This window comes from Vulpes vulpes, chromosome 5, assembly GCF_048418805.1.
Source record: "Vulpes vulpes isolate BD-2025 chromosome 5, VulVul3, whole genome shotgun sequence".
Lineage (NCBI taxonomy): Eukaryota > Metazoa > Chordata > Mammalia > Carnivora > Canidae > Vulpes > Vulpes vulpes.
The window spans coordinates 102,981,565-103,007,757 of NC_132784.1; the positions used below are offsets into that span (position 1 = coordinate 102,981,565).

A 26,193-nucleotide genomic window follows, 5' to 3' on the forward strand; every position below is an offset into this window, starting at 1 on the left:
CTTACACATGTTTACCTATGGGATGCCAGCAGAAGTTAAAAGTAGCATTTCAACTAAAGAATAAAAATCAAGCAGGTTACTTAAAACACAATACACAGTAGAAAACATGGAAGGGAAAGGAAGTTGGAGTTAGCTTTATTTTTTTATCTATAAATTAGATTTTATTTTATTATTATTTTTTGCATATATATATTATTGGAGTTCGAGTTGCCAACATATAGTATCACACCCAGTGCTCATCCCATCAAGTGCCCCCCTCAGTGCCAGTCATCAGTCACCAGTCACCCCATCCCCCATCTGCCTCCCCTTGAACCCTCTTGCACTGTTGGTGGGAATGTGATCTGGTACAGCCACTCTGCAAAACTGTGTAGAGGTTCCTCAAAGAGTTAAATATAGAGCTATCCTATGTCCCAGCAATTGCACTGCTGGGGATTTACCCCAAAGATGCAGGTGCAGTGAAAAGCCAAGACACCTGCACCTCAATGTTTATAGCAGCAATGTCCACAATAGCCAAACTGTGGAAGGAGCCTCGGTGTCCATCGAAAGATGAATGGATAAAGAAGATGTGGTCTATATATACAATGGAGTTCGCTTTAGATGATTATTCTTTTCTTCCCTGTGTATTCACTTTCACAGATAAACAACAAATCTTTATTGATTCTTTAATATCCAATTACTTTCCTAAGAAAGTGCTTCATACTTTTAAATACATAATATAGGGAAATTAGAACTCTGTTGATAAATGGTTCAGAAGTCGCCCTGAAAAGGTTTGATTCACACAATTTTATATTTTTAAACCCAAAATTTGGGGGTCTGTTATAGTTTATAACCACAGTGAAATTAGAGACTTATAATTACATGCCTACTGCCATAACTCATCTAAATGTTATGCCCAACTGGAGGCATTTAAATAAACCCACGCTGGAAGAAAGTACTCGAAGAAGGAACTGACTGATATTGGTTGATAGAGATGGTCTAAGGTGTTTATATTTGTATATTAAAAAATCAGCCAGACCAAATCAAATTATCTCATTAGCATACCTATGTTATAGTTATACATATTCCATTAATATGTATACAGAGGTCAGTGAAAAGCATCCATGTGGTCATTGATTAATTTCCTAGAGGAGGCAAAGATAAGTCCTGTAGCAAGAGAAAGTGTCATTGACAGCATATTTTTTTGCATATTTTTTTATTGGAGTTCGACTTGCCAAAATATAGTATAACACCCAGTGCTCATCCTGTCAGGCAGCATATTTTTCTAGGAAGTTATGGTAGTTAGAGGTGAGACACTACCTGCCCCCCCGCCCCCCCCCCCCACACACACATATACACAAAATACAGCTCTGTAGCAAGCCAACCCTCATTTGAAAAGTTGTTGCTTCCTGGGTACAGAAACAGGGAAACAACTTAAACCCCACCAGAGAAAGAGAGGAAAGACATCTTGATCTCCTATAGGCCTTCATTTGATATGCTTGGGTTTGAGGCAGTGTCTGTTCCAAAGCAGAGACAGCCGGCCGGGCACTGCATGAGAGCACCCTTAATTCAGCTCACAGTAATCTCCTGCACAATTACCTCTCCTGAATGAAACCATCTTGGATATGGACAAAAGTATGGAGGACAGTGACTTAATTTTTTGATTAAAAAAAAAAGGAGCAAGCGAGAGAAAGAAAATGATTTATAATAAGTCCATGGGAACATTCTGTACCTATCTCTTTTCTGATTAGAGAGGTGGCATGGAGCCTGGCTCATTAGGCAGAAGTAATGAGCCAGTCTATATGCCATCTCTAATTAGAGAAAAGATACAGTAGGTACAACTGTACCTATAAATTGATAGAATAAAGACAAAAAATTATTTTAAAATACCCTTTCCCTTGTAGCACTCTGATGCCCAAATCTTAAGGAGAAAAGTGTAATAAAAACTAATAACAAATAAAATAACATTTGAAATAAACCCTTTTCCAGTGATACGTTTTCTAAACAGAAGTTAAACTATTTTTACATAGTTTAAAAACAAATAATCATACTCAGGCCACACTGTCCTTTTGAAGTATTCATTCAACATTTAGCGTACTGAAGAAGAATAAAAGCAAGTCATTTAAACCCCACAGTGCATAGCGGACTAATTTATAGCACTATCGAATACTTTGAGCAACATTTAGTGCAATAAAACACTTTTAGAAGTACTAATGGGGATTAAATATTGAAATAAGGCTCACAAGATTTAATGTTTTATTAAGAAATCCTGCATACAGAATGCTTTATAAAATTCTCCAATACACTAATTACTCAAACCCAGTTTCTAAATACATAGTTACCTTCAATTACTTCTTCACGTAAGTGTAGTTTGATCGAGAAGCATATACAAATTAGTGTTATGTCTAGACATTTTGTCTTCTGACCTCTCAACAATTCTACAGAAAGATATTGTTACCTCAACTTATAAGAAAATAGATCTTAAAAGAGGTTAATAATAGTTGCCACTCACCGAACATTTACTATATGACAAGCAACATATTACACCCACATATGGTCTCATATAATTCTTATTATATTCTTATGAATTATTTATTAAAACATCATTTCATAGATTTGAAGCTTGAGATTTACAAAGGATACATATATTGTCATTAAAGGCACACAACTGGATTAGATTCAAATCTAAGTTTTCTGACACCAGAGCTAGGAAATTTAACCACAGAGTTTTAGAATACATTTTGAATATCAAAAAATACACATCTTTTTTTCTATAAACTAGATCATGTCTAGATAGCTCAAGCCATAGGGGAACAGAAATTGAAATTTTATGTTACTTCAAAATTAATAGTACCTATAAAAGCTACATGACAACTCCAAAGACATGATCATTTATGCATTCATTGAAAGTATTTGAAAAAATAGAGTGTTTACTATATACAACTGACAGGATTGTGTAACTATTGGAATTAAAATTTAGCAAACTCACTGGCCTTAATTAAGATCAATATAAAAATTGATGGTATTTCTGTATAACAGAAACAAAATTAAAAACAAAGTTCAAAAACAAGGCTATGTATAATCACTCGAAAAAAGAACCAACAAACACATAAGTCTTAAAAATGAGTGTGACTTCTGGACAGAAAATTAACAACATTACCGGGAGAAGTTAAGAGATACATTATATTCATGAATTGGAAGATCTGATATCACACCCATTGCCCATTTTCCCAAAATTGAGTTAATGACTTAAATCCCAGCAGAACTTTTGTGAAAATTGTAAAACTGCTTCTAAAATTCATATAAGAGCCAAGACAATAATGAAAGGAAAAAAGTTGGAAAATTAAAACTTCCAGATTTTAATATTTTTACAAAATTACAATTATGAAAAAATATTTTGACTCAAGTATTAGCAAACAAATCATTGGAACAAAACAGAGAGCTCAGTAACAGACCCATCTTCATATATACAGGTTTATGATTTGTGACAGTTACCACTCATATAGGGTAGTGAAGAAATTATCTGTTTAATGAAAATTGTTCTATGTCAATTCAATATTCAGGTGAGAAATAAAAAATAAATCTTGACCCTTAAACCTCATACCACACCCAAAAATAAATTCAGATAAAAAACAGACCTAACTTGAGAGGTAAAATAATAACATTTCTAAATAAAATATAGAAAGAATAACTCCATGATATCAGGGTTTGAAAAGACTTGCTTAACAGGATGTGAAAAGTACTAAGTATAAAAAAAATTAGCAAATTGGACTTCATTGAAATTAAGAACTTCTGTTGATCAAAGGTCCTGTTGCATTTTCAGCAAACCACAATGTGCCAGATTCTGGAAAAATGGTAATACCTTTCATACATAGCCTTGTTTGATCCTCACAATGGAACTGTAATGTCATCATCATCATTTTAAATTTGGAGTAACTAAAAGAATACAAGAACACTAATTCAAAAGGAAATATGCACCCCTATGTTTAAGCAGCATTATTTACAATAGCCAATATATGAAAGCAACACAAGTGTCCATTGATCAATGAATGGATAAAGAAGATGTGATATATATAAATATATGTATATACATACATACATACATACACACACACAACATACATATACACACAATAGAATACTTTTCAGCCATAAAAAAGAATGAAATCTTGCTATTTGCAATGATGTGGATGGAGCTATAGAATGCCATGCTAAGCAAAATATATCAACCAGAAAAAGAAAAAATACCCTATGATTTCAATCATGTGGAATTTAAGAAACAAAACAAATAAGCAAAGGTAAGAAAAAATAAGAGAGGAAGAGACAAATTAAGTAAACTCTTAATTACAGAGAACAAATTGATAGTTACCAGAGGGGAAGGCGTGGGGGGATGAGTTAAATAGGTGATATGGATTAAGGAGCGTACTTATGATGAGCACCCGGTGATGTATGAAAGTGTTGAAGCCCTGTATTGTATACCTGAAATTAATATGACGCTTTATGTTAACTAACTAGAATTAAACTAAAAACTTAAAAAATACATAAATTAAATAAATTTGAGGTTACTATATTTTAGAGTCATTGAAAAGTTGTTCCAAGTCCCATGGCTAGTGAGTGGAGATATGGGACTTGAATTCAAGCAGACCAAAGTGTGAGGTCTTAAGGAACTTTACAGACAATTGATCAAATGCATATGTAGGTACACATATGTGTGTATACACTAGACAGAGATATAGAAACAGAAGTATATAATATTGACATATATAGTGATTTCTAGCAAATAACTGCTAATAATATTGGAATATTAGGAATAATCTAAATGCTCATCAATAGGAACTTGTTTTAAAGTTCTTGTTACAGCTACCCAATTGTGCACAATGCAGCCATTTTAAATGAGAAGGCATATTAACAAGGAATGTTGTCCATAACATTTGGAGGGGAAGTATTTATTTTTAGAGGGCTCAGAGAAAGCATATGTATTATAATTTCATTTTTGGAAAATTATATTTATAACTACATCTCCAGCGATATGTAACAAAATACTGGAAGGGTATAAAAAAGTTAACTGTATCTATGAAGGTAGAAAAATGTAAAATATTTCCTATTTCATAGAGTTCTGTATTGTGTCTAATAGTTCCTTTTTTAATTTTTTTTTAAATTTTATTTATTTATGATAGTCATACAGAGAGAAAGAGAGAGGCAGAGACACAGGTAGAGGAAGAAGCAGGCTCCATGCGCCGGGAGCCTGATGTGGGATTTGATCCCGGGTCTCCAGGATCACGCCCTGGGCCAAAGGCAGGCGCCAAACCGCTGCGCCACCCAGGGATCCCATAGTTCCTTTTTTAAAGTGTAGGCAGTTTACAGATAATTGTGTTAATTATTTCGAGATAATTCTAAATTCAATTTCTGTTTTTATTCAGGATGTGGTTTGTATAATATCTTTGAAACCTATATGACCTGATTTCAGGGTGGGAAGATATGAACACCATAAATCCAGGTTATTATTGTTGAATATTATTTTTCAGTCCCTAACATTTTAAATTCTACTTTAAAAATCCAAACAAAAATATTGAGAAAATATAGTTTATGATATTGTTCTTATTTTAAAAATCTATCTTAATAGGTTACAGTTTAATTTTAAAGGATCCCTACTATAGCAGGTTGAATAGTGACCTTCAAAATGTATGTCCACTGGTACCTGGGACTGTGATCTTATTTGGAAATAGGATCTTTGCATATGTAATGAAGGATCTGGAAGGAAAACATATAGATCCAGGTGTGCTTTATAGCTAACCACAAGGCTTCTCAAAAGAGAAGAGAAGGGAAGGGGACACAGAAGAGAAGGTCATGTGAACATGGAGGCAAAGATTGGGTCTGTGTTGCTACAAGCCAAGGAACACTACAGATAGCCAGAAACCACCAGAAAAAGAGGCATACAACTGATTAGAACCTCCAGAAAAAAATCAACATTGCCAACTCTTGATTTAAGATTTGTAGGCTCCAGAACTGTGGTAAGAGGATAAATTTCTACTTTATTAAGCTTCTACCCAGTTGCTGCTAATTTGTGGCAACAGTCCTAGAAAACAAATAAACCTAGATATTTTAATGTATTATTTTTGACACTTTTTTTAGCAATAATGAAATTGGATAAAATAAAAAATTCTCTGAAGTCAGAACCTTACCATTTAAACTCTGTCCTATTTGTGTAGTACCAGAGGCAAAATCTATTATTGAACCACTTAGAGTTCTTGCATCAAATGCTGTATTATCTTCCTCCAAACCATTGATGAAGAAACTGATTTTTGTCTGATGCACCTGCAAGAAATTATCACCATTATTTTAATTGCGTGAACTTGTATTTTATAATAACTACATTTCAGCAGTCTATTTCAAGTGAACTCCCTACTTCACTACTTTCTTCAGTTGGAAAGACTGAAAACAACTTATCTTCATGGTTCAATGATATATCTGTGTGTTTACACACCTAGATATAAACCTACGTTTTATAGTTTTGTGCTGTGATATTATCTACCAGGGTATTCACAGGTTTACATAATTATTTGTCCCATATATTTAAGCATCTCTGACTGCCATGCCTTCATAACATTTTTGAGAATATTCTGTTCCTTTAGATACTGATTAAATTTGTTATAACCATATTTGGAAATAAACAGAAATGAATACAGAAGGTAGAAATATTCAAAACTCAATATACCATAAATGTATAACACATGGATACAATTCAGTTTAAGTTACTAATACAAATACTTCTTGTAAATATTTCCTTTTTTAGTGTTGGTACCATAGTTGGTGATTTTCATCTGTACTTCTCCAATATGGAATATAAAAATCTGACAATAATATTCTAGGCTAATTAATTAAACAACTTAACACTCTGCATCAGGGATCAACAAACTTTTTCTGTAAACAGGCAGAAAATAAGTATTGTTTATCTGCAAGCCAAGTGATTTGATTTTGTGGTACAAATGGTCCAGGTCACAACTGTTCAACTCTCTTATTAACAGGAAAGCAGCCTAAGACAAGACATACATGAACAAGCAAGGATGTGTTCCAGTGAAATTTTATTAAAACATTTGACCAACCAGATCCGTTCCATGAGCTGTGGCTAGATGACCCCTCAATTATACTATAACTGTGAAATTATGAAGTTATGCAGTTTTGTGTGCAGATACCTGAATAGCCAATTCAAACTGTTATTCAGACCACTTCGTGAATGGTATCTGTACACTCTTCAATGATTGCATATATTTCTGAATAAACTGATCAGCTGTTTGACATCAACTTTACTCTCTACAGTCCTGTTCAAGTGCTTTTAACTTGAATGTAAAAGGAATTATCGGGCAGCCCAGGTGGCCCAGTGGTTTAGCGCCACCTTCGGCCCAGGGTGGGACCCTGGAGACCGGAGAGCAAGTCCCACATTGGGCTCCCTGCATGGATCCTGCTTCTCCTTCTGCCTGTGCCTCGCCTCTCTCTCTCTCTCTCTCTCTCTCTCTCTCTCTCTCATGAATAAATAAATTTTTTAAAAAAAAAGGACTCTTTGGTGTTCTAGCAAAGGGGCTGAAAAGGCAAACAAAACATGAGGTGGGACTGGGAATAGGGAAAAGAGAGAAAGAATGTGTGGCAGTCGAGAGGCTAGATGCTAACATTTTAATTAAAAATAAATCATGGTATTCAAAATGCTATTCTATTAAAACTTCCTCACAATAATTGATTAAAATAAATCATTCTCCAACATCTTTAGATCATTATGTGAGTGAGTGACTGTCTCAAGAACACGGTTCAATAGCCCTCTCTCTCCAAACAAACAAACAAACAAACAAACCAATCAACCGGTCTTGGGAGTTAACAACATAATTACTTGGTAATATTAATTCTTCCAAAAGTTACTCAATATTGCTTTTCTCCATACCATCCGATCTGCTTTTATTAAAACCACATACTTCTTTAAATCTACTGACCCCATGTTATATTTGACTTCATTATAAAACAAAGCCTTGACATAAAGACCTAAGATCACACAGCAACTCCTTGTGAGCCTGCACATATACCTCTTGGCTGGGTAGTAGGGCTGCATTTTTTTTTTTTTGCATCCCATTTTTTACAGCCTGTTACTGTCATTTGCTGTTTGACTGTTATCATTATAAAAGATACAGGCTTTTCTACTTTGTTATTTGTAGCATTATCTCATGTTTTACAACATCTTTGTGCAACATGCAGGCACATGAAATATAACTAGTGAAAAGTTCTCGATGGTATTAATGCATAAAAAAGAATGTGGTTCCATCTCTACTGTCTTTACCCAGCCAAAAGCTGATGAACAGCCAATTTTCCTTTATCACATTAGCACAGCCATGAGGGAAACACATTTGTTCTAGTCAGCTACACTAAAGATACTATTACCAATCTAACATATACATGTTTTATATCAGCAGTATTCTCAGAGCATGAGAGAGCCAACAATATATTAACACTAGCATGACAGTTTATTTAAGAAAAGAAAATTGTCTCTGTAGAGGGACAGAAGTTAGAAATGTATGGCTAAAGCTCAGTGTCACTGGTCTAATAAAGGTAATAATTCTTAGGCTTTCTTTATAGCAGGTAACACTCCTGTGACAGATCCGTCATATCATTCAAATAAAAATGTTGTCTTTTACAAGTTTAAGTGCACCTTTATTTTGAGTCAGATAGAAAGCATGTTTTTGATTTTCTATATTCACTGTATTATATCTGTAGTCAAGAGTTCAGGACCTTCTTTTTTCTTTTTTTTTTTTCCTTTCTTTTTTTTTTCTTTTTTTATCAACTCATCGCATATTTGCTTAGTAGAAGGATTCAGTGTCACTCGCCGTGAAGTCCAGAAGGATGTTTTCACTTTGTTGGTACTTACGAAATGATTAATGATGATCTCAAGCTACTCTCTTCTGCGGTTCCCTCCCCTATCAACCACCTTTCTATAAATGAGATTAAATCTTCTTTGGTGTTCTGTACCATGTTTTATATTCCAAGATTCTCTTAACTATTTTGCAATTCTGGTCGAGGGCCCCATCACACTGGAACCTTCGTGAAGACGAAGGTAGCTCTTTGCAATAGCTCATTCTGATGAGCCCCTTGCCAGTTATTGAGAGGAATAGGAATGCGCGTGGTGGAATTTCTGATTTGTGAAAAGAAAGCCTTTGGCTCAAGTAAACTTCCCACCTATCTCATTTTCCACCCCTTGAGGATTAGAGGAGTTTGTATATGTTTATTGGTATGGCTTAAAGGAACAGGTTGGCAAAGCCAGTGGCAGCTGTAGAAAAGCATTAAATCCCCTCCTACCGAGGCTCAAAAACTACATTTGAAAGAAGATAGAGGGGAGCGGGTCATACTTGACCTTCCATTCTCTAGGGGTTTTATATTTCACTTTGAAGATTTTTTTTTTGGTCAAAATTGTGTCCCTGTGGTAGTCTGTACTCATTCCTTTGAGCACAAGACTGTATTAGTTGTTTTTTGATGTCGTTGTTGTTTTTTAAGTAGCATTCCTGACCATTTTCATTCCTGATTAGATGGGGCTATAATTCAATATTCCAGAAAGTTACACAATAGCTGAGAAGCTACTGAGAAAAAAAAATACACTCAGGACCACCTAAACTAGAGTATCATCACTGTCAATCAGCTGTTCCACTGAAATGCCAAATCTTTATTGTTTTTCTGCTCCTGCTAAAGACCAACCGCCAAAAGAAAGTGCTGACTCGTGCTAGGAAATACGCAGGATACCTGTGCTAATTTCCTCACCAGAGAAATCGTTTTCTTGTTGCCTATATTCTTCTAATTTCAATTTAATCCAATAAAGCATGAGCCCAGTACTCACACTGCCCCTATAAATTATACCCAAAAAATAAGGTCATGATCCTTTCCCCCATGGAGCTTGTATGTATGAATGATTTTAATATAGTGGATAGTGTTTGCATCACTATAAATGATGATGGTTGTTTTAAGTATGGATTCAGCACCATTAATAAAGTATTGTTTTTTTTCAAAGAGTCGCTTTGAGAAGTTATGCCTTAATCCACTCATACGTGGTATATCATATAATTTTGGACCTTTCCTGTGGGACTTGTCTTTTCAGAACCAACTTATAAGCCCCCCAGAAACACCAGTTTCATTAATTTAGTGGGTCTCATTTTAAAGCAAAACTATCTTAAGAATTGTGAAAAATACCTTTTTAATAGATTTAATATAAAGTGATTTGGCAACGTATCTTGAGTTCAAATTCACCCTCCAAAAAAATGATGGTGAATAATACACATATAAAGATCATCATGTTGAATACAAAGAAATTCAGACAAAAAAGAAAACTGTGATATGTATCTGAAAGAAAACTTTGTGGAAGAAACATGCCTTGGACTTTCTAAAACAGAATTGCCCTGAAATAGAATTTCTATTTCTAGGTTAAAGAAAGCTTTGCAAAAAGGATTCTACTATTCCATCTATGAGGGTTTTTTTAAGCATAAGGAAGGCAATTTATTCTGAAAACTCCATAAGATTATTTTAAAATATCATATTTATGTTTTATTCCCTTACCTGAGCACATGGAATGTCCCTCTTACAGCTTACTATTCAAAACCAAAGGTCCTCCGAGGTTTTTTTCCTCACTTATCTCACATAATGTGATCTCAAACTAATCATCAAGAGCCAGCTTCATCTACTGGAGAAGGATCCTCACCGTCTGAGGATCACACAATGCTTAATTCTATTTCCATGTTTTGTCCAAGTTAATTCTATGGGAATAACCTTGCTACTGTCTTTCACTTACTTAAAATTTTATTATTTTTCAAAACTTAAATATTTATTATTTTCAAAACATTTCTCAAGTCTTGTTATCTTTCAATAATCCTTTTCCAACTACTTCAGCATTATAAAAATGTTCACATTTATAGAAAAATAAGCAAGTTGTGCATTGAAGTTTTTATGGCATTTCCTTTTTTTTTTATCCTTAGGACAACCCAAGGAAGGTTTGTAATTGTATCTCTATTTTAAAGACAACAAAACTGAATCACAGACAATTGAAAACAGGAAGGTTACCTTATCCAAGGTCACGTAGAGAGGTTGGCTGGTTCCAGAGGCTGTGCTAACTGATTTTTACTAGTCAGTTATACCCAGTTAGCATTTCAAAGAACAGCCATCTCATGTGTCAGAGCCATCCATGAGTCTGTCTTGCTGCTAGAACTCCACATGGTGATGATTCTGGCTTCATGGCAAATACTTCCCACAAGAAAGGTAACAATCCCAATGAACTACACTTGTCATATTCCTGACACTGTGCCAAATGCTCCACTTACATTACCTCGTGGAGCTCTTGGGTTGCCCTTCTGCAGTGCTACTACCCCCAAAATGAGGACATTGAGGTTTTAGTGCTCCAGTGTCCCACTTTTGCAGACTTGGGGAACCTTTCATCTTTGAACAGCTTTTACTATTATCAATGATTAAGCTGAAAAATATCTGCTTATAACTTCAATTCGTGGGTCCCAGCTCTCACTATTCAAACAACACCACCATATCCGATCCTTTTTCCACGTGAGAGCTCGCAGATATAAAGGAAGACGTTGCTTTCCGTTAAGTGTTCTTCAGGATAAATGTGCTTCATTTCTCTGGTGTTCTAAATATGACATGGGTTTGGGTCCCTCTCTGCTTAAAATGTGGCTCCGGAAATACTACAACCTCTACATGTGATTTGACTTGCCAAACTAAAACAGGATTATCACCTTCCTATAATCCAAAATTGCACGCTAGATTTTTGGCAATGACATCACGCAGCTAAAACTGATAAATTAAGTTGAGCTGACTACTCACTAAAATACTAAGTCTTTTCTTTCTTACATCACTGCTTAAACCACATCCAGCCAATCTTGCATATATGCAGTTAGTTTCAGGGACCCAAGGATGGAAATTTATATTTATCCATGTTACATTTCATCTTGTTAGATTCAGCCCATTGCTCCAGGCTGTCAAAATCTTTTTGGACGCTATGTCTGTCATCAGTGTATTTACCATCCTCCAAGATTTGTGTCATTTGCAAATTTGATGAGCGTGCCCTAAGTGCTGGGCAGAAGCTCAATAAATACTAATTGATTGATTGACTAATTGATACTCCAAAAATAAAACCACCAACACAGTCTACACTGTTACAATTCTAAGCAATAAAGGCACCATTTTCTAACAGATAAATGTGTCATACAAGGACTCATCACCTTTGCAAAGTGACCTTGTTTACTAACATGAATTTTTATATAATTATCAACACTCCAGTCTATTCAATATTCCTTATTGAGCCACATTTATACAAACAATATGAATACAAGAGTTGAGGCAGTTATTCAGGGAAGGTTGATTTGGCAGAAATTAATCACATGGGTTGCCCTCAAATATCTGGAATGTTCATGTGTTCCCACAACTAGCTTGATTTACCAAATAGCTGCTTATATTTTCATTCTCTTTGACCATATGAAAGATTCTATAGGTAAATGATTCATACACAGATAAGTTCCTCAAAGATTTTTCTTGATTATTTTTTTTCTACTTTTTATTTTCTATGAGCTCATATATTTTATTTCAAGGCTTACTTCTCTCCCCTACTCCTATTTTCCCATCTCCTCTCGTCCCATGCCTGTGCTCTACACACACATACTCTGGGTTTCTCTCCTGAGTAACTCAGACAAGCCATATTCTTGAAGTTGTCTATGCTTCAACATATTACATTTACACTCTAGATAGGATGCTTTGGATTTGCTAGTCTCCCCTTCATATCTACTAAAGTTCTTTGTATACTACAACCTCATACAAACATACCCCCAACTGAATCCATCTGTTAAAAATTTAACATAGGAGCATAAGTGGTTTTCTTCATCCTATCTTGACAGGATTTGAAACTCTCATGGCCACTTCCTCCCAAACTATTAAATTACTCTCTTTCTCTCTTAAAAACAACAAAAACAAACAAACAAAATCAAAAACAAAAAATCCTATTAGCTTACACAGATATGTGATGGAAAATCTGCCAGTGGTCTGATTTATTGTTGATTCCTAGAGCATGGGGATATAGCTAGCCCATTTTCTGTAGATACTGCCTAGGAACATTTCACGTACAATTCCACATTTAAGAATGCTTTCAGTGCACAGATGATCACACTATTCTACACTCTTAATTATCTTACTACCTCATCGGTTCCCTTTTCTGTTTTATCTATACAAAACTGATGACTTCCAAAAAGTAACTAGAATTAGCTGTAAAACATCCTAGTAACCAACCTTTCAGTATTTTATACCCTGAAATCTAGAAGTTATTTGTTATAACTAAAATTTCCTCTCCTGGGGCAGCCTGGGTGGCTCAGCGGTTTAGCGCCACCTTCAGCCCAGGGCGTGATCCTTGAGACCCGGGATCGAGTCCCACGTCGGGCTCCCTGCATGGAGCCTGCTTCTCCCTCTGCCTGTCTCTCTCTCTCTCTCTCTCTCTCTCTCTCTCTCTCTCTCCTGTGTATTTAAATAAATAATAAAAAATCTTTAAAAAATAAAATAAAATTTCCTCTCCTTAGAAGTAAGTCAACTTATTTTTTCTTGCATATTTAGGAAGGAAACCAATCATGACATCTTTTATTGAAAACCAGAGCTTTAAAAAAAATAGCTTTTTTGAGACTGGTTCTGTTATTTGAATATTTAACAAGTACATTATGATAGGTTAAGTGTTATGTTACAATAATGGATATAGAAACCAGGTTTTTTCTACAAGGAGTTTACAATCTGTAATAGAAATGGGCCTACAAGAATACTTCCAACGCAAGGTGACAAATGCAATAAAATAAATATGAATAAAATGCTTAGGGACAAAGAAGAGAAACAGAAATAATCTTAGAATTCTACTTCTCGAATAATAGTTTCCCCTGTTTTGCGGGCAAGGATGTTGAGGTACAAATAAATGGAATAACTTGGGTAAAGTCTACAAATTGGTAGAATTTCTGGTATAACAGAGTATTTGCAGAAGTGGCATTCATTGTGATAAAAATATACATGATTAAAAAATATACATATTAACGCTGCTGACATATTTGCCATCTGTGTGTGCTTCCATGTGACACCAGTACAATATTCTCCATTTACTTGCATGATTTTTTCCATAAAGAACATTTTTATGTTTATCTAAAAAAAAAAAAAAGAATTCTACTTCTCCAAATACTTCCCCATTTTTCTCTTTCCCACGATAGTGGTACTCCCCAGATGAATTGTCTGTTTCTATGTGCTTTGTCCTGTGTTTCTTTTCTCATTCTCTCTGCAATACATTTTAATTAGTAGGTTTTTTTTTTCTTAATTAGTAGTGTTTTTCTAATTGTTCCAAAAATGTCCTTTACAGATAAAAAAAAAACCCAGTCCAGAATCACATGTTGTATTTTGTTACCGTGACTCTTAGGTCTTTGTTCTGGAATGATTCTTCCATCTTTCCTTGACTTTCATAGTCTTAACACTACTGAAGACTATAGTTATTTTGCAGATTGCCTCTGAATTTGGGGCAGATGTTGTCTAATGTTGTCTAATGTTGTCTAATGTTTCCTCATATTAGATGCAGATGATTCAGGGATCATTACATTTTGTCATGTGCTATATAATTTGTATTTGTTCCATTATTGATAACTTTAATCATATGAATAAACTGGTATGTCAGGCTTCTCCACCATAAAAATACACAATCTCTCTTTGTAATTAATGATCATTTTGTGAGCAGATACTTAGAGACTATATACAAATCCTGTTTCTAATAAATCTTTTATTGTTTACATTTATTTCTGTATAGGCTCTTGAATCTGTATGTTATTCAGCGGGATATAATACTCCAATTATGTATTTCAGTGCTCAAGTTTTCCATGTTGAGACAGTGGAGAATTCATGAAGAAGGACTCTATATCATATTGACATGTTCTAATAATTTTTTAAGCATCCTCTTGCTTTCTGACACAAAATATTCCAGGATCATCTATACTTCCCTGCCCTGGAATCAGCCATTTCTCCAATAAATTCTGGTTTCCTTTTTTTTTTAATATTTTATTTATTTATTTTAGAGAAAAAGAGAGAGAGAGCACAAACAGGGGGTGTGGCAGGCAGAGAGAGAGGGAGAAACAGATTACCTGCAGAGCCCGATGTGGGACTTGATCCCAACACTTTGGGATCATGACTGAGCTGAAGGCAGTTGCTTAACCAACTAAGCCACCCAGGAGCCCCTCTTTTTTTTAAGATTTTATTTATTTATTTGAAAGAGAGAGGGTGAGTGAGTGCAAGAGAGCACACAGGGGGAGGGCCTGAGGGAGAGGGAGAAGCAGGCTCCCCATTGAGTAGGAAGTCCAACACAGGGCTTGATCCCAGGACTCCAGGATCATAACCAGAGCTGAAGGCAGACACTTAACTGACTGAGCCACCAGGCGCCCCAAAATTCTAGTTTCTTAAGTGATGAGTGACTTTGAGGGACAAGATCATCGCTAAGTATACTTACGCTGTTTGGATGCTATTCTCCAAGACCTTTCCTCTCCCTCTCAGTGGAGAAAAGTAGGGAATACGAAGATACAGATAGATAGATAGATAGATAGATAGATAGATAGATAGATAGATAGATAGATGATAGATAGATGATAGACAGATATTAGATATTAGATATTCATACATACACATTTATTTCTATATTGGTTCTACATCTATCTATATATACTTGCAACACAAACACACACTCTCACATGAAATGATATTAGACTGATAAATTCGATTCTAATCTACCACCCTAGGATTTATTCTAATTTTCTCTCATTCCATTTTGTAACTCCTTTCTCCAAGAGAGAGAAACCTGTCTCCCTTCAACCTCACATGTATACTTATTTGATGGATTATCTTGTACATCACTAATATCCAGGTGTCATGGCACCCATGTCCCCAAACACGGGTTTGTTTATCACACTCAGGTCCTGACATCTGTCCCAGGCTACTCCATTAAAGCATTCCTCCAGCCACTCAAGCTCTAACACTACAACAATTTTGTGCATGCCACATCATCAAACTCCTTATCGTGGTCACCAATAATTTCCATGAGGCTAAAAACAAATAGTAAATTCCCAGGTGTCATCTTATTTGGACCACCAGCAGCATTTGACAGAGCTGATCATTTCCGCCTCCTTGAAACACATACACCATTTGGCTGCAAGTACATCAAGCCCTTTTAATTTCTTCTTACCCCTCAGGCTGAATTTCTCAATCTCCTTTGCTAGGATCCTCTTTTTTGGATCTATAAATATAGAAGTGCCCCAAGACTCAGTCCTTATACCTCTTCTTCCTGTGTATATAAATAGTTCCTTGATATCACCGTCTATCTCAATGCTTTAAGTAGCATCATTAGGTTAATTAACTCCTAAGTGATTATCTCTATCTCACACTTCTAATCTAGACTCCCTACATCTATCTTTCTATTCAACATCTCTTCTTGGAAGTCTATCAAGCATTTCAAATCTAAATGTTCCACAATGGAACTCTGCTCTTATACCCCAACATGCTTCTTCCACAGCTTTCCTCACCTTGGAACATTGCAACTATTTTCTTCCAGGTGTTTGGCTCCAAATCCTTGGAGTCTCCCTTGACTCATCTTTTTTTTCCCTCATGCCTTTCAACTATTCCAGCAAACCCAGATTCTACTTCCACACTATAACTACAATCCACTGCTCAGCACTCCTCTGCTCCTCTTGCTGCAACTCTGGCCCAAACTGCCACCACCACTCCTCCCCCAGATTTTTGCAGTGGCCTTCCTGATTTGGTACAGGCTCCCCTGTGGTATAATCTCAAAACAGCAGCCCAAGGATTCTTGCTAAAACAAAAGCAGATTGTACCACTCTTCTGCAAATGTACCTTCAACAAGTTCTTAACCTGTGTAAAAGTTAAAGTTCTGCAAAGCCCTACCCAATCTGGCTCCTTTACAGCTCCCTGGCTTTTTTCTTTTAGCATGTTCCTGTGTTCTCTGTAGCTACATTGACCTCTTCAAACATTTCAGGCACGTATTTTCCTTAGTCTCTGCATTTTCTTTTCTCTCTACTTAACATTATTCCTACAGACACCTGCTGGCTTATTTGCTCATCTTTTTCAGATATTTCTTCAAATGTCATGTTAGTAAACTGTTCCGAGCTACCCTATCTAGAAAAGTAGTTCCTAGTCCATCCTAACTCCCTTCCTATAGGATTATTTTCTCTATCCACAGCTAACTTGCATATTTTATTTACTTTTCTTTTTAGCATTGGTCTTCTCTCCAAGTTTATATTATAAACTCCATAAGAAGAGATTTTGTTTGTTTCTTTTTGCTATTTTATTCACTGCTGTTCCCTCATTCCCCAGAACGGTGACTAGCAACGACCAGGTACCCATTAATTTTTCATTAAACGAATGAAGCCTCCTCTAAAGTAACTCTTGAAGGATTAATTGGAATTAATTTATACTTAGCAAACTACAAAGTGGTAGAGAATAGGAAAGAAGTGAGTTGTAGGAAGAGAAAAACACAAGAAACAAGAAAATGTAGAGTCTTAAAAGTTACCCCAAGCCTTCCACTTATGCTGATTAAGCTCCATTCTTTAAACTTTTTTTCCTTTTAATGTGTTGAATTGAAAATCACCTTTCTCACTTTTCCATAAATAAATGTTTTCCAGTTTTTAAAATCTTTTTAAATTGTAATGTTAAAGTTACATATCACTAAGTCAAATTATGCCTGAAAGAGAATAATAAAACTGGTGAACATCAGATTTCTGTTTATACTTTCAGGGAATAAGCCAAAGCCCTGCCAAGAGATCCAAGAGATGTGAACTCACTCCTGACCCAAAGTCAGGAGGGCCATCAATCAAACCCTCAACATGTGGACAGATATATAGGAAATCATTTCTGTCTACAGTCCCAAACTAAACTTCATGCCAGTACTTAATTGACATCTTAAAGATCCTTAGCAGTAATTTATTATAAGTTGAAATGGAGTCCCACCATATGCACAAAACATAAGTAACAATGCCCACTTACACTATGCATAGGTTACTCCTACTAATATCTCCAATAAGAGTAGAATCATCCATGAAATAATGAATGGATCATTAATTTTACATTCTTCAAATACATGCTTTTTCCTAAGAGCTACCTATCCTCTAGGCTTTGTGTTCTCTTAATTCTTTGTTGTTCTTCTCTTAAATATTTTTAGCAGCTCCAATGATACCCAGAAAAATTTATTAAAAATCAGTCTCATAAGCTAAATGAAGAAGAACCCCACCCCATCAGGCTCTCCACAGGGAGCCTGCTTCTCCCTCTGCCTATGTCTCTACCTCCCTCTGTGTGTCTCAAATAAATAAATAAATAAATAAATAAATAAATAAATAAATAAAATCTTTAAAAAAATAAATTAAATGAAGAAGAGCCATTTTTGACCAAAGGAAAAAATATGAATCTCTTTATACTTCTTTAAGAACTGTATCATAAAATTGGATGCGAAATGCTTTGTCTTTAAAGACATTCTAAAAAAAAAAAAGAAATGCTAGAATTGAGAATAGTCTTCATAGTGACCCTTGTTTAAAAGGTGGTGCTTTCTGCCCTGAAGCTGGTATGAGAGTAATTGTCTAAGCAATCTTTTCCTCAATCATTAATGGAGAAGCCCATACATTTAATTTGGTTTAGAACAAAAAAAAAAAAAAAAAAAAAAAGACACAGCCAATAGGCATTCTTTTAAGGTAAGAATTATATCAGCCCTAAAGACAAAAGTAGCTATTTGTGGGTCAAATGCAAAACATTCAGCAGTTTCTTTTACTCCCCACCCCAAACCTTGACAACAACAACAACAACAACAACAACAAACTCCAGAGATAATCTCATCCATTTGGGCACAATAAATGTATATTGTTATTATCATCTGAAGAACCTCATGCTAATAATTGGATGACCAGATTCAAGCAGCACTCTTGAAAATAATATTAATTTTATCTTTTTGTAATTCCTATTTATTCAGTTCCATTCTTACATATTTTTCCCAAGCCATTTTCCCCCAAGGAAGCAGGAGCTGTCAATAAAGATCTGTAAATTTAGTGGGGCTGTGTATTTAGAATAGTTCATCTCTTCTTGAAAAGCCTGGGTGAGCCTTCTCCAAAGCGGCAGGCCTCCCAAGTGTGAGGTTCAAAAGAAAGATATTGTGTGGAGGGAAATACTTGTGTGCTGATTTTACTTATTAAAAAGAAAAATAGGGGGATCCCTGGGTGGCGCAGCGGTTTGGCGCCTGCCTTTGGCCCAGGGCGCGATCCTGGAGACCCGGGATCGAATCCCACGTCAGGCCCCCGGTGCATGGAGCCTGCTTCTCCCTCTGCCTGTGTCTCTGCCCCTTTCTCTCTCTGTGACTATCATAAATAAATAAAAAAATTAAAAAAAAATAAAAAGAAAAAAAAAAAAAAAAGAAAAATAGGGATCCCTGGGTGGCGCAGCGGTTTGGCGCCTGCCTTTGGCCCAGGGCTCGATCCTCGAGACCCAGGATCGAATCCCACGTCAGGCTCCTGGTGCATGGAGCCTGCTTCTCCCTCTGCCTGTGTCTCTGCCTCTCTCTCTCTCTCTGTGTGACTATCATAAAAAAAAAAAAAAAAAATATTTAAAAAGAAAAATGAAGTTATAATTGTTTTCAGTGTATCTTTAAAAATGGTGAATCAAGGTGGATTTTAAAAGGTGAAAGAATTAAAAGATCAGAGTGCAAATTATGAGGCTTCTAATATCTATTGTAGAAAAACTCAACAGAGGATCCAAAATCTCTCACATAACACTTGTGTCCAGGATATTTCTCTGGGGCCTTGAACCTCCTAATATCTGTAACATTTATAGATTAAGGTTAACTTCCTACCCTGCTAAGTATAATTAGGTAGTAGTTTACCCCTACTTCCTACAAACTTGCCTTTGAGTTATAACATTCAAATACTCTAAGTTGAGATTTTAGGATTTGAGCCTTTTTCTAGCACAGGTGGTCAGGATGAAGGAATGTAGGATTAGCTGAGTCTTTATTTTTACCGAGATCTCAGCTTAAATATTACCACCTTGGAGAGACTTTTAATATCTAAGCAGGCCCAAATAATCACTAAATAACTTGCTATCATGTTATACTATTATAATTCTCTAGATATTACTTTTCTCTCAATATATTTCTTGTTTAGTTTTTCTCTCCTCCACCCATCCCTCAACAAATATGTGTTTGTGTGTGTGTGTGTACTCACACTCACACACACGATAACATCAGCTCTGATCATTTCACTACATTCATCCTAGCTCAAGGACCTTTTGACTCAAAGACTTTCCTTTCATGATTCTAACATAACGTTTTCCATCCATGATCTTTCCCCCGTCCATTCTCTGTTTTCATCTCTAATAGTCCTATGGGGAGGGGGGTGTTGCATCTGTCTGTGGACATGACCCTTTTCACTCTAGACCAGATCCAATAACTTGAAGTAAGTGTAGGTGTGCTGTAAAACCCCTTTTCTTGGCGCGAGGGCTCCCTTTCATCCTTGTGGCATCAGCCTGCCTCCTTATGGCCTAGGACCCACACCCTGTGCTCCAAGCTGAAGTCTGATGCCTCGTGATAGAGAAGAGCATAGGAAGCCAACCCAGATTGTCACTGCAAGTGCTCTTTGCCAAGTCATGTCCCTGGCAGTCTGTCGATGTCTTACTTACACTACCCATGACACAGTGCTCTCCTCTGCCACAACTTTTCCCGCCTGTGTGTATTTTGGGCTGTGCTTTCTTCTGCCAATCTAATCTCATCTGCTTTCTACTTTCATAGATTCTTAAAACAAATGTCACAATAATCTAACAATCTTTTCTGTAACTTACAGTAGTAACATTTTTGATTGGCTGCTGTTACATTTAAGTGAGTTAAAACTGTAAATCCCTTTCTCTAGTAAAAAACAGCAAGAACCTTACAAACTAACTGTAAGAAATGCATATAGGTACCTTATTCATAATGCACTTGAGATCTTCTCAAAATTTCACTTTACCATTAGGCTTTCACACTACTCGGAATCAGTGTCTAAGTCATTTATACCATTAGACCAGCTAGATGACAGCAAGTTGTCAACAGATTTCTCAAGGATTTCTCTGAGGAACTAGAGACTTACAAGGGGGAGAAAGTGTCATTCCATCTGAATCCAACCATTACACCAATTGACCTGAAAGCTAGAAAGGTTCTATTTCTCTAAGGAAAATAAAACAATTGGAAAGCTTGAGTATCTAATCAAACAAATTACATTTACCTCCCTGGAGGACTACACCACTTGTGCTCTAACCAGAGTTTAGAAGGAATATATATTTTAATGGACAAGCTTAGCACAGGATACTGCAAAGAACAGAAAACAGAATTAATAAAACTGATAATTGTTTATCATATCAATTATCATAAAACTGCATGAACCAATAAGCCATACAGGCATAAAAACGCAATTTTATTTGAAATAACGTTTTATTTGAATTTAAATCTAACCACGGTCATTTAAAACTAGTATTTATGGAATTAAGGGGGAAATTGGTAAGAATTCCAGTTTTATTCTGAATTTTCATTAACGATCTGCAAGAGGAGTTTGTTAATGAAATACACAAATGGCACTAACTTGATAGGTATTGCAAAAAGTCACTGAGAAACAACATAAAAGAAAATGTAAGAGGTTGGATATTGGGCAGGATCTGAGTACAAGATTTAAATGGAAGGTCATTCCGAACACACATTTCAAATAACATCTCTTTCCAAGTAGCTAAAAATGCATATGTGTTACTATCACTACCTTGTGTTTACTGGGAAGCCACACGGTCCCAGACACAAGGGAGAATGTAGAGCCAGAATCATGAGAAAATCAGAGGTCAGAAATGTTAAATGCAGAGGAAAAAAAGTTCTACAGAATGTGAGAGAAAGCAGTGTTTCTGTCGTTTTTTCCTTGATACGAAAAGTTAAGAAAATGCGTTAGTTTGAAGGAAATTCTAGTTATCCCCTGTGCTGTGACAGTTAGTAAACGCAAAATAGGAGGATATTTGTGGAGAGAAAATGATATTGTTGAATTCATCAAAAGACAAAATAGGAGAGAAGAAAAAACCAATATCACTAATTTAGTCACAGTTGTTCAATTGATAGAAGACGATACTAAGCCATGCAATCATCATTGTTGGAAAACTATAAAGTGATCATCATGGGAAAGAGAATTTTGTATAGGATAAAAAAAAGAGGATTATACATAATTTAGCAAAGTTGTAAACACTCATTCATCATTTAAAAAATACCCTAGGCTTCTCATTCCATGACATTTTCCTCAATAGCATCATTCTTTATCAAACTCACCCAATTTCCTTTGTTTATATATTTATTTTTAGTAAACATCAACCATGCAACAAGACATTTTGCTGTTCTTGACACATACAAATGAATAAGGTATTTGTCATTGGAGACACAAACCCTGCCTAATGCCAAATTTTCCTATACATGCCTAATAAAATCTACCTACATGAAAAATATCACACAACCAATACATTTTTTATTAAAAAATCAATGGTATAGGAGCAGATAGGAGAAAAGGAGAGGGAATATTAGAGTGTTTCTTTTATAAAGGAAGTCGAATTTGTGCTGGTCATTGAAATATGTTTACAAAAAACCTGGGGGTTCATAGGGAGAGGAAAAGTAAAAGGCAGGAGAAACTGAGTGAAGGCAGGATGAACAACTTGAATGAAGACCACGAAATACATGGTTTTCAGAGACTCAGAAAACAGTGTGGCTAAAACTCAAGTACACAGGACAATGAGACAACCGACATACAGCCTAACAAATTCTGAAGATTCTTGAAAGCTTTGCTAAGTAAAGGAGAATTCATTTTCTGGCGTATAAGTGACAGTGAGCATGTGGTTCATTTAAACAAAGGAGGTATGGAACCACATTTGTATTTTAGAAAGAAAATAATTTTCAATATAGGGGTTGTTTGAAAGACAGAAATAATGGAAAATACTGGAGAGGGAAGTGGGAAGGGAACAGTCATAAATGGATTGCAATGCACAAAGGAAAAGTTCATGAAGGCTCTTTTCTTTCTTCTAGATCTTACTTGCAAGCTATGCTGTAAAGAACATTATTCAAAACTTGACTGTTTTTCATCTTAATGGCTCTTCTTATCTCTAGGTTATCAATGAAATCCTCTCAAAGTTTCAATTAATTTTGTCTTTCCTTTAGTTTTCTCCTGCTACATATTCAACTAATTAATACCTCTCATCTGTTTTATTGTCCTGTTTTCCAAATCTCTTTATTCTAACACTGGATGATGACATCCATTCAAAAAATATTTATTGAGAATTGACCATACTGAGACATGATGGCAAGCCCTGAAGGAAACAACAGTTAAGATGGTAGCTTCCTTGACCTAAAAGTCTATGGTTAGCGGATACATTATAAACACTGAGTTACTTTGTACAAAGGAGAGAATGTTACAAGGCATAGAGGATCCAGGTGGTACACATTTTTTGTCTATGAATATAATAGGATACAATTTAGAAAAGACAAAAATTCAATAATACAAATATCAGAATACTTGTAAAACTAATATCAACTTCATAAAGAAGTTGGTTATGAGGAAAATGGTTAAAGGATAATCTCACAATACCTAAATTTGGTTTTCCTAAGCTAAAAAGGAATAGACTATGGAGTAATGGCATTACCATTTTGTCATTCAAAACAAACTTTGCAATCCCTTTTTCACAATTTACTTTCCATTTCTCATTTCACAACTTAGTATTATATGGCTGACATGATGGGAAACGTCTTCAATATAGATCAAATTTTTTCCACAAGGGATATTCCAGACCAATTAAACTACCCAAGATCAAAATGGTGGGATTTAGATCATTTTCTCCAGATGCTGAACATTTTATAATTATTAGACAAGAAGATTTGAGGTATAAAAGTTGCTTTAGTATAGTACATAGTCTCCAGGTGGGCCAAAATGCTTCACAAATTAATGAGGTAGATATTGGCTGTGTAGTGACTTCAGTAGGCAAACACAGAATCTATTAAGTACTCAATAATACCCTTTACAGATCCTCAAACGTTAAAATCTATTTTAAAGCAACACTTCCAAAATATGTCACAGGGTCTTTAATGCTCTGTGCCACCAGAGACAGAAATAAAGGACCTTATTTTAACATTTAACCTGAAAGGACATTTTAACCCGCCCGCCCTCTTTCTTCCCTTCCCCCATTATTACACTGTCTGAATTAGGTATGAGGCAAAATTCTGGTATGGGAATTCAACTCAAATATCTCGTTGAATAGTATCAGGTTCTCCTGACCCTCTAACCTTCTCTTTTGTCTGAATCTCTTGAGAATCAAGCATGTCACACAGCAACTAGCTTCGCCTTGAATAGCATTATTGGAAAGGGGGAAAAAGTCTTTGCCCAAGACTGACAACATTCTGTCATGATCCAGTCCCCTAGCTATTTAAAATGAAAAACAACTAATGTCTAGAAATGTAACTCAGTGAGTTTAAGTATGACCATTATTCTTGCAAAAAAAAAAAAATCTAGCTCTCATGTACAGCAAGGATGTCCAAAGGGTGTCTCCAAATAGAGAAGTCAATGAAACAACCTTATGGCAAGGAATAATACCTTTTCTACAAATGGGATTGTTTTAATGTTTTCCCTTCTCCGGGGCTCACTTCTAAGGCCAATGTAAAGGATCTCCTCCTTAAGGATCTTATCTTTCCCTGAAAATTCACTAATTTTGTGTGTTTGGGTTATGTTGCTTTCCCGTTGTTGCTGTCAGTAACCAACTAATTTTGTTTTTGTAGTTTTTCAAGAATTCCTTTCCATTCCTTATATATTAATATTTTGACTTAAAATGGAAATTGCAAACACACAAAGGAATTAAGACTCAGGAGAGGAGTTTTTATTGTGAACATAGTGAGCAAGAAAACATACCACTTTTAACATAAAAGCAGCTTTCTACACATGTCATGAGGCATTTGCACAGGTCCTTGTTCTCAGTCGGACCCAAATGCAAATGCCATGTTAACAGAGAGAGAAATCAAAGAATGACATTGGAGGACAAGCCAGAGCTACAATTTATCTGCATAACGCTCGACAGTCCAATGGCAACTTCTAAGCTGCTGACACCACTTGCTGAAGCTCCTGCCAAGGAAACTCCTGCTGCTTTTTCTGTGAGGAAATTCCTGCCTTTTGTAACTTATTATGCAAGTCCTTCCCTGCCTCCCAACAGATATTCTTCAAACAATCAAAGGGATATTGAAACTACTATATTTAAAGGCAAATCAATTTTAATTTCATATGACAAATTTTCACAAAGCTATCTAAATTTGCAGGACAAGGATAAGAATGTGAAAAGTAGCCAAATAAAACAATTAACAGGAACTGAGGGCCCCTTTTTTTGAGTATCTAGTGTAAGTGAAAAGAGAGAAAAGTTCTGGGATGAAACTGACCAGTTTGTAATTGAGTGCTTTCATAGAGAATCTTTACATCCCAAATCTTCCCAGTCTACCAATTCCCACATAAATAATATTGGGACCAAATCAATCAATCAATCAATCAATCAATAAAATCTTGTGAATACTATCTAAGTTGTAAATAAATGAATATTATTATTTACTCATCTCCTTGTGTTTTGAATTTCAGCTGTTATCTACAATATAGAGGAAAAACAAATGACTTTTTTGTAGGAAATAAGCAAGTAGTGCTTCTATGATAAAAATCTTCATCCAAGTTAACCCAACATGCTTCTACCAATAGAGTATAATTCTGCACATCCAACTATTTACATAGCATTTCCTCAAGGAATAAATTTATGAACCAGAATATTTCTAATTATAATAAAAACAATTTTTAATCTTGAATCTTGTACATAAGCAGGAGTAACGTTAATCTGATAGAAACTTTTTAACCTGCTCTCTTTTCTCCACTATACCCTCTCCATTAACTTCTAAAAGACAATATTACATGCTGACAAGATTTATAGCTAATGGAAAAGAAAGTAAATGCACACCTTAAATAATTGGCCTATTTTCTCCCATACAAATACTAGTCACATCCCTAATGAGGAAAGTATGATATTTCTAAGTGCACTACAGTCTTGCCTCAAACACATTTTTAGTTACTAGAGAATAGTTTTTCTATACAT

General features: G+C 35.5%; 1 protein-coding gene across 1 annotated transcript in view; it reads right to left on the reverse strand.

The window, feature by feature from the left end:
• Positions 1-26,193, reverse strand: part of USH2A (usherin) — a 684,230-nt gene that overhangs the window by 634,848 nt on the left and 23,189 nt on the right. Inside the window, exon 4 of the mRNA XM_025991680.2 lies at positions 6,159-6,291. Within this exon, the coding sequence (XP_025847465.2) occupies positions 6,159-6,291 (133 nt within the window). The remainder of the gene's footprint in view (positions 1-6,158; positions 6,292-26,193) is intronic.